We start from the raw sequence: 10,782 nt of genomic DNA on the forward strand, positions 1-10,782 counted from the left end.
GCGATCGGCGGCTTTGCAGCATCCACGGAAGCCTCACAAGAAAAATTGCCGCCACTGCACCAATGTAAAACAGCTTAGGAAGCGATCGGAATCGCTTCCTAAGCATAAACCGTGTTGCTGACATGCCTCGATATCAAGGCATGTAGCAACACAATCCCCTACCCCGATAGCCTTGTGATTGCTCCGAAGCGATAGGGACATGAAGGTGGAGAAGGTGGGAAGATATTGAGAAACACAGTAAGACAACGTGAAAGTAACTGAGGGTGAGTTACAACTAATTTCCAAAACAGAAACACAAAATGTTTTATTTCTGCAAGTCTATTATCTATCACACCCACAGTAAGGTAAAAGTACCTTCTATTACATCTGAGCATCTGACCCTCTAGTTTTAGATTATGACCTCTTATTCTAACATTTCTTCTCCTTTACTTTGTGAAATCCTTTTATGTATTTCCTTCACATCTCATTTCTCTTGCAAGTTGTATTGGGATTTGTTGGGATCCTTTAGTCTTTCCAAATAATCTTTATCCTGCAAACCATTCCCAGAAATACTCTTGAATGTTATCAAGATGCTATGGAAAATCTTTTAGAAATAATATTTTTTTTCTAATGGAATCTATAACAATTCTATTCCTTAAACAGTATATCATAGGGTTCAGAATAGGTGTTATTACTGTGTAGAACACTGCAACCACTCGATTAAGTGTAAATGCAAAACTCAATTTTGGTCTAGCATACATAAATGTTACAGTGCTGTAATAAATGACAACCACAATCAAATGAGAACCACAAGTGGAAAATGCTTTTTTTCGTCCTTCAGAGGAACACATTTTTTGCACTGTTCTTAAAATATAAAGGTAGGAGAACATTATAGTGCAGAATGAAGTTAATACTACTACAATGGTAGAGATGAAGCCAAGAAGGTCACTTGAGGATGTATTGCCACATGAAAGCTTTAAAAGAGGGGGTGCATCACAAAAAAAATGGTTAATAAAATTATTACCACAAAATGAAAGCTGGGAGATAGACATGACAGCTGGAAATGTCACAGCAAAACTTCCCAGCCAGGAACCTAGCATAAGATTTCGACACATGTAAATACTCATGAGTGCAGAGTAATGGAGGGGGTTGCATATGGCCAAATAACGGTCAAATGCCATAATACCCAACAAGAAACACTCAGCAGCTGCAAAATAGAAGAAGAGAAACAATTGCATTATGCAGTTGCAAAATGAAATAAGTTTTCCATGTGGAGTAATTGTGGCCAGTAACTTGGGGACAATAACAGAAACATAACAAATTTCCAACAAAGAGAAACTTCGAAGGTAAAAATACATGGGCGTTTGAAGATTTTGTTCTGTAGATATAATTAGTACAATCATGCAGTTGCTTAAGAGAGTTACTAAGTAGGTAATCATTAGTAGCACGAAGAAAATGTGCGGTAACGGTGTAGCTCCAGGAAATCCCAAAATAATAAATTCCTCCACTTTGCTTTCATTGTTCAATGATGTGATTATGTAATCTGCATCAGAAGAAGATGTATACGAAATTAATACAACATGATCCATTATATATATATATATATATATATATATATATATATATATATATATATATATATATATATATATATATCTATATATACACACAGTAACCATATACAGAGTACATCAACAATGAGTAATGGACTGGATTTTTTAATATCTGCATTGGAGCTCAGTATTATGAAATATATTTGTAATGCATAATAGAAAAATATTTAAATTGAGTTATCCTAGAGTTAACCTAGATTGTTATTTGCTTTAAACATGCTATATTACATACATAAACTGTTAAATGATCCAGTGTAAGAATCTAAACTCAACACTTACCAGATGATTTTGTCACCCTTCACCTTCAACTGAGCATATGACTAAGCACCAGATTATGAGAAAACGTGTAATAATTGTTCTCAGTCTTACACACTGCCCTTAAGTGTGTGCCATCATGTGCCAAGAATATTTTTCTTTTTTTGTACATCTATACATGGAATTGGCATTGTAATTTTCAACACAGGATTGTCAAAGTTCAACTGGCTACATCTACTGCACTGGCTTCTGCAGGTTGATCCCTGCACCATTCTGCACATAACAAGTATAGGCTCTTAGAAAGGAATTTTTCTTTTACTATTACCATATTCGATTATAGGCTGCACCCGATTATAGGCTGCACCCTAAAAGTTAGGTGCTTTTTTAAAGAATTTTTATATATATATATAATTGCAAACAGCAATCACACTCCTATCATGCTAAGTCAGCCAGCACATGCTAGAACTTGGGCATAATAGGATTGTGATTGCTGTTATCTCTCTCTCTCTCTCCCTCTCTCTCTCTCTCTCTCTCTCTCTCTCTCTCTCTCTCTCTCTCTCTCTCTCTCTCTATATATATATATATATATATATATATAGTATATATTAATATTGTTATTGATTTTTTTGGTCTAATTTTGGTCTAATTTCATTAGGCGCCGGTGGAGTGACTGCCGCACGACGGCCACTTTCGATGTCGCTCGCAGCCGCTTTGTTGGAGCAATGGGCCACTTGACTAGACTTGCCCCCCAGGCCCCTGTATAAATTCATGTGCTTCTTCCTTAAGTGGCTACCTAGTTGTGTAACGGAGAGCAGTGTATTCACTAAAGAATGAGTTTGTAGAAGAGTTAAGCTTTTAAACTCCCTGGTATCACTCTATATTGTCAAATGATCTAGATGTTTCTCCTGCAAGAATTTGCAAGTTGTCTCAGTTGGCTCTACATTATATAAAGACAATGTGTGGAAATTAAGACTTTCTTCCTGGAGAAGCTGATCAGTGATTGATCTTGGTCAACATATACAAAGAAACATCACTTGGATTCAATTTAGGTGTCCAAAGAAAGTTTAGAACAATGTGAGAATCAGTGTTACAGTACTACAGATTCAGCTTTATTGTAAGCATTGTAGGCGCATTAGCATTAGATAGGACTCTGGAGGTATTGACACATGCACACTACTGAGCAGTGCACAGGTAAAGGGGCTGGCACACGGCACAACGCCAAATGCATTCTGATGAAGTCAGAGTGTATCTTTAAGGTTTCTATATATGAATTAACTTTGTTAATATATATATATATATATATATATATATATATATGCACATGGATTAAAATGATAAAAGTTATTATATCAGGAGAAACTGCAGTTCCAAAGCCGCAATGCAATGCCCACTTTGCTGTCCCATTTGCACCCCACTTGACTGAAACCTGATCGGCAAATCCTCATGCATTTTGTGCTAGAATTGACTGCATGTGCCACATGGGCACCAGTAGAACGAGATTTGTTTGGCCAATCACTTCTACAAGTCTATGAGATGGGAGGCAGCGAAAAAGGCACATGGGGAATCACACAGTTATCATAGGTATTAAAGTGCATATTACAGCTGTAGTGTCCATTTAGAGATCATTTTAAATCAAACTAAAACTAAAAATTAAACAGGTACATACCTTGTGGCACAGTCAAAATTGACATAGAAGAATTCATTGATCTTGTTACTCTTTTTTTCAACTGTTTCTTCAATCCACTCAAAACAGTTTTAACACTTAAATGATGTTTATTCTTTTATTTAGAGGATTCTGCAAAAAAAAAAGTTTCCATTTTCCTGATCTCCCTAATGTTTCTTGAGCACACACTCATACCCACACATTCGCACATGTATGCTTTTACTCCGAAATAAGTATTTATATGGCAACATAGCATGTATTTTAGCAAGCCAGCCCTTCGAGGTTACATTTTATTATCCAAACTCTTTAACTGTCTAATTATTCTCCTTAGAGTAATTTTATATTTTTAAATTGCATTTGAGAATTGAGATTCCCTTGGGACTTTTTTTTTATTAACCCCCCTCGTGAGCTAACCTTATACTAATTTAGCATATTACAAATGTAATGTTTTAAATACAAGGGAAACTGTACAACTATGACAAGAGATATCTTTAAAACATATTTAAAGATGAACTCATACATCTATTTTCATATAGATTTTGTTAAAATTGTAAAACTTTATAGCAATTTTATCCCTATCCACCAGTTTATGTAAATATGTGCATGTATTCACCAAGTGTAACAGGTTATACCTGTTATAGCTATTCCTTACTTTAAGTAAGCATATATATTTTATGAAAAATAACTTGTGAATACTATTGAGAATAGTCAAAAAAGGAAAAAGTCTAAATATTTTATATCAATTATAATTTAAAAATTATTTTAAAAATATTATATTAAGTAAATATAACATAAAAAAGCAGAGTATATGAAGCAAGTTTAGCTGCACGTCTCAGGGTGCCAGATCTCTCCATCAAGCATGCTAGTTCATCCTTAGCCAGTTTTTAAGATTGAAAACTAAAATGCGCATGTACCAGTTCTGGTACATCTGAGAAAATGACTTAACCATGCATGTTGGTATTGCTGAATACAAATAATAAGTTATTTCAGTAATTGTGTGTTCTGGAGATGGTAAGTAACGGTAATTGTTTGTTTCTGGGGAGCGGGAAGGGCTAACATTAATTAGTATTGTATTAAAACTTTAAATAATCTTCAAAAAGAGTCCCTCTCCACGTCCCTCTCCACCTAATCTATCCTTTTTTGTCTTGCTGAACACTTTTTCTACCAACTTCTTGGAGTGTCTTTTCTCTTTGAGGTCTCTTTTTCTGTCTCTGATTAATGTACAAAAATAAGGCAGAAAGAAAGAGAACAGCAAGAGAAAAAGGGTAGAGAGGCTTGAAAAACAGAAAAAAGAGGTAGAGAAGTTGGGTGAGGAAAAAGAGATAAAGGTAGTCAGCCAGAAGATGGGTCAAATCCAAAGCGGGTAGTCGGACGATCCAGGGCATACACGTGGAGGAACAAACACAGCCAAATCACAGATCAGAGGTTAGTCAGGACAAGCCAAGGTCAGATTCACCATAGAACGCTACTGAACAGGTTAACAGCAAAAGACCACACCAGGGTACAGGTAACAGGGCTTCCGGATTTTTAAATTTGGCGCTGGTAGCCACCACGCCCCCAACGCTGACGTCACGCGCGCCCCCTACCTGCCAGAACGCGGCAGCTGCTGCTAAAACTAGCTGCAGTAGCGCGCATGTCCAGCAGGGGGAGCACGAGCGCCATGCCGAGCACCCAGCCGACGCTTCCTCCTGACCTCGCCACGAGGTAAGTGTATCGGCGAACCGGGAGCCGGACGGACAGACACAGGATTACGGGGGACAGCGGATCTGACAACATATACACATACACTGCCCTTAACACACACACACATGCACATACACTGCCCTTAACATACACACACACACACACACACATACACTGCCCTTACACACACATATACACATACACTGCTTTTATACACACATATACACATACACTGCCCTTACACACACCTGCCTTTACGCACATACACTGCTCTTACACACACACCTGCCTTTACACACACATACACTGCCTTTACACACTCACATACCCATACACTGCCTTAACACACATAAAACATACACTGCCTTAACACACACACATATATACTCAGGACAAGTAGTAGAATCCATGTAGCTTTTGTAGATGAGTAAAATATGTTTTTCAAATAAAAGTCAGAAAAATACTTTTTTTTAAAAGTGAATAAGGTGATATTATCAAATTAATGGTATCTAAAGAAAGCCCTTCCTGTCCTGAAAAACACAATATATATACCGTATTTGCTCGATTATAAGATGACCCACCAAAATCTGAATATTAATTTAGGGAAAAAAAAGGAAAAGCCTGAATATAAGATGACCCTATAGGAAAAAACTTTTACTAGTTAATGTTAATTCATGTAAACTATTTTTTTAATAAAAGCTATGATTGAGAAAAAAATTTTTTTGGTTTTTATTTCCTTTTATCCCCCCCCCAGTTATGCACATCTGCCCCCCAGGCTTGCAAATCCTATATGGCACTGTGGCCCATGATATGCCTTTTAACCCTCTAAATGCCACTGTGCCCCATGATATGCCTTTTGACCCCATATGTGCCACTCTGCCTCCAGAAATGCCTTATACCCCTATATGCCACTCTGGCATTTAGGGCGTTAAAAGGCATATTATGGGGCAGAGTGGCATATAGGGAGGTATAAGGCATTTCAGGAGGCAGAGTGGCATATAGAAGGTTAAAAGGCATTTCTGGAGGCAGAGTGGCATTATGGGGGTTAAAAGGCATTTCATAGCGCACTCTGCCTACAGAAATGCCTTATGCCCCCATTTAACACTCACCCCCCCACACACACACACTTACCAGTGCTTCCGTCTCCCTGCTGTGTAGCCAGGGCGCGGGTTGACGTCTATGCGATTCGCGTAGGAAACTTCCGTTGCAGCCGGAAGGAGGTGCGGTTAGCAGCGCGGGTTGTCTGCGTCCATCGCGCAGACCTTCCCCGACTGTCAGAGAGGTGCGGGGAATTCTCTCTGACAGTTGGGGAAGGTCTGCGCGATGGACGCAGACAACCCGCGCTGCTAACCGCACCTCCTTCTGGCTGCAGCGGAAGTTGCCTACGCGAATCGCGTAGACGTCAACCCGCTGCCCCGGCTACACAGCAGGGAGTCGGAAGCACCGGTAAGTGTGTGTGTGGGAGGTGTTAAATGGTGGGGTAAGACAGGAGGATCCAAGTCCCCTCCAGCGCTGCAGGGGATCTGGGTCTCATAGTCAGACCTTTATTTGAGGTCTGGTTATAAGACGACCCCGATTATAAAAACCTTGTCTTATAATCGAGCAAATACGGTAATTTGTGTGGGTTCCGTAAATGAGAAAGAAGGAAATTACAGCTAAAGACAAACACTCCAGAAACAATAAAACAGCCATTGTCACAAAATGGGGTAAATGGTCAATATAAGACCTGCTTGTTTCCAAAGCTAAAACATTATCTTAAGTTGGTCATGTTCCAGGTGTGATCAGAGAATGGAGATGTAATAGAGAACCTGCTCACCTGCAAAGATCTCACATAGGCAAGCTTAAATATACTGTACCCTGTATATTTCTGTATCATATCTGGTTGGAATAGTAACAAAGTCAAGTTATACCACTTTTTCTTTTAAATATAGTATGGGTAGTCCACTTTAGCTACCAATTAATAACACATATCGGCTATGATTCTATTGCTTGGATATATTTTATTTTAAAGTTGGAATTCAAAAATGTTAACATTTTAAAGGTTATATATAATGGATCTTGATACTTTTTACTTCAATCATATGGAATATGTAACATTTATAAATTTTAATTACATTTCATATGTATAAAGTTCTTGCAAAATAGTTTTGCTTTATATTTAAACCTATATTTCAATTCAAATAATTTACAAATGTACAATATATTTTATTAGTAGTACTTTTGTTTAGTATATGTATTTTTTAATTCCAGCTTTCTGACAACACATTAATTAACATAACAGTTTGCAAAAAAAAAAACACCAAATCATTAATAGGTCTCATTGGTAATACACAATCCAGTTTCAGTTCAGCTTCTGGTGTCATTGTTAGTTTGTTTTGGAAGGTGATGAAATTAATGGCAACTTAGATCCACAGGGATTGTTTGTTGAACCTTGTTAATGAGAAGCACAATGAAGCAGTGATAATTAGATGTTCTACCATAAACTTCCCCAGATACCACTTAGCTCACACATGTAATCCCAACTGGCCTTTTAATTTATTTTTGTTTGTGGCAAATATCTAATTTAGAGCCTCATTCAAATTATATTGATATTGAATACAAGGTGGCTAGCATTCAAATTTGAAACATACAATGTTAAAAGTTATCATAAGCATTTCTTGATACTGACATTGTCAATATCTTCTATGTATAAGGAGATATCTATTTTAGAATCAAGCGTGCAATTTTACATTAAATATAGGAAAACATGATCTGTCAAATATCTGTCTTATAAGTATCTAGGTTCAATAGTTCTATAATCACCTCAATAGGAAAGTATGACAACATCATCCTCCTACTGCCGGGTCTGAGCCAAAATTATCATTCATAAATGATTAGGAGAAGGGCAGCACTTGGAGACAATCATAATACATAGTAGTAATAATAAATACATAGAGGGCTGGAAAATAGATCAGTGGATGCAGGATAATGAACAAAATATGTTGCAGATTAGGCAAAAACTATGGTACACAAATGGACAGGCTTATGACTGTGTACCGCTTATTAAGTTAACCTAATAAAAAAACATAATAATAAAACACAGGAGACTGAAATTTAGTTGGAAAGTGTATGGCCACAGCGGTTTATTAGATTTTTTTATTGTACCCAAAACAGCATTCAAAATAGTAATACTCCTCAAACACTGCTTGATGCTCTCTCTGTCAAGCAATACACCTTGTAAACAACAATAAACCTTAAAATATTCCTAAAACATATGGCAACAAGCCACTGTAACCAATGCCCACATTACTCCTGCCTGCCGTAACCCTACACTGGCAGGCGGATCGATGTAAATCACATTACATTTCCAAAGGGACCCTGCCCTAGGGAAAACAATACACCAAATTACTAAGGGATACCAGCGCCTCAACATTGACAAACCGTCTAAAAAAAAATTCTTAACAGGAACCACATAAACACAAAACGCCTATCAAAATACATCCAAATAACCTAAAAACAGGGAGGGAGGGGCTCTGTAAAACTCCTGCTGACCTCCAACAAAGTGCCAGGAACAGGGAAAGGGCATCCTATTTATATAATAATCTCTTTGTTCCATCCCTTCCTGTTGCCCATTCCCCACCTCCACTACACCATATGGTTTCTAAGGATATGCTGTTCACTTCAGCTTGCCCCGGACATGCAGCCCCTCTGTTCATTTTGGGCTTTCTGGGGACAGGACAGGGGACATAGGGCATTGTGAATGGACACAGGGCAGTGTGAATGGACACAGGGCAGTGTTAATAGAAACAGGGCAGAAAAATATATTAAAGAACACAGATAAAATTGGAAAAAGAAAGATAAAAAAATGTACTGAGGAAAATCTGCATGAATTAAGAGTCCACATTCTTTTTTTGTTGATGGACCAATGTCTATAAGTTTTTACTCAGTATCAACATTTATTTTTCACAGGTTTTCCAACACCCTTTTTATTACTATTACTTGTATGAGGAAATCCGTTGCAGTCAATATCATGTAAGTTACAAGTCATGTTAAGCCCATATATAATTTTACTAAGTTGGTGGCCATTTTGGAAAAATTGGGAAGGCTGACCCAGGGTACAGGAGTAGTAGGGTCAGGTAACCGGATATTATGGGACCCGATTGAAATCACCACCCAAGATACGGTTGGGGGTTGGTGTGTCTGTCAGTGTAGTGTATAAGTCTGCAAGAAAATCTAGTTGAACTGGGTACATATTAGTGGACCAAAGTGAACTGCTCATTTTCATTTTTTCTCTTTAATATAATGTAACGTCCCTTACGTCTTAAATTGTGCACTCTACTGTGCAAGAGATATGTTTAGAGATTAAGATAGAGGTGCCTCTGGATTTACTGGTAAACACGGTGAAGTAGCAGGCTGTCCTTCAAGGGGTTTATAAAGCCTTAACGAGGATCTGTCCAGTGTGTTTGGACTTTTTTTTCTCTTAATTGACAAGTTCCAAGTAAGTTCCAATTTCCCGCTATGTTCCAAAAAAGGTAACAAAGTGACTGTTTACTATGGATTGTATTCATGTTTTCTTTTGAAGAAAAATTGTGCATACGGAGGGGCAGTCAAGCTATGGCCGTTCATAGTAAGTAGCCCAGCTGACAGCCCCATTATTTGGGCCAAGAGTGCACCTGTCAGGGTTTCCATCCTTTCCATGCTCCACTTTTTTTACTCTGTTAACATATTTACCTGATTAGTTGCTCACTAGCCAGCCCCTTTCCTGCTATGCTCTGGCTATTTTGCTGCAAAGTTTCAGTACCTCCCTGTTTCTAAACTTCAAGTATGTTCCTGTATTGTATCCTGTATTCTCGTGTATGTGACTATTCTCGTGTATTTGACTATGCTCCTGAACTGTATCGTTTTCATTATTTTTTTACTATTTGTAAATGAATGTGTGATTAAACTGAACTTACTGTATCCTTCTGGTTTGAGGTTCCTTACAGCACCCCAGTGAGTGCTCTCTATTGGCCATCTAGCATGATAAAATTATGTGGCCTTTTTAGTATCTCTGAAATCGTTCCCTATACTTTTAAACAATTACATTACATTTATAGAGTGCCAGCAACTTCTGTAGCGCTGTTACTATAGAGTCAATAGAATATTTTAAATTCACAAACAATAATAAACTATTACAAAAAGAGAAGAGGGTCCTGCTCTTCCGAGCTTACTATCTAGTCAGTGGTTGATGGGGAAGTGAAACAGTAGGAGAGAACTGCTTCATAAAGGGATAATAGAAAATTTAAGGGTAGAGGGTCGAGAGGGCAGGAGGTGAGGTTGGGGTAAGATAGAACCTCAGAAACTTCAGTAGGTGTGACCGGGCCGAAGCAGTTGAGGGTTGGTTGTGGCGAGGAGTGAGGTAGAGTTACCATCTGATTGACGTCATGGGGAGGACCTTATGCCTGATGGTGTCAATTTTGTTTTTAAAGTAGGTGGCAAGCTCTTAGCTGGAGAAGTTGGAAGGTGAGGGAGGTGCTGTTTGGCAGATAAGGGTGTTAAATGTCTAGAACAGACAATTAGGGTTATGGGAAAGGGAGGAGATTAATAAAATACAATAGGTTTGTTTGGAGA

The 10,782-nt window shown here is 38.0% G+C and overlaps 1 protein-coding gene across 1 annotated transcript; it reads right to left on the reverse strand.

The window, feature by feature from the left end:
• Nucleotides 1–572: 572 nt before the first annotated feature.
• On the reverse strand, nucleotides 573–5,172 carry LOC128469762 (olfactory receptor 6B1-like). Its single transcript, XM_053451593.1, has 2 exons — nucleotides 5,097–5,172; nucleotides 573–1,522 (listed from the first exon to the last, which is right to left on the reverse strand). The coding sequence occupies exons 1-2, from the start codon at nucleotides 5,170–5,172 to the stop codon at nucleotides 573–575; spliced, it is 1,026 nt and encodes a 341-aa protein (XP_053307568.1).
• Nucleotides 5,173–10,782: the final 5,610 nt, after the last annotated feature.

Source organism: Spea bombifrons, chromosome 1 (genome assembly GCF_027358695.1).
Source record: "Spea bombifrons isolate aSpeBom1 chromosome 1, aSpeBom1.2.pri, whole genome shotgun sequence".
NCBI lineage: Eukaryota > Metazoa > Chordata > Amphibia > Anura > Pelobatidae > Spea > Spea bombifrons.

Excerpts from the sequence above, each read along its gene's own strand:
- LOC128469762 (XM_053451593.1), bottom strand. The coding sequence starts at position 5,172 with ATGGCGCTCGTGCTCCCCCTGCTGGACATGCGCGCTACTGCAGCTAGT. Across the intron at positions 1,523-5,096 it reads CAGCTGCCGCGTTCTGGCAG|ATTACATAATCACATCATTG; the intron begins GTAGGGGGCGCG and ends CTTCTGATGCAG.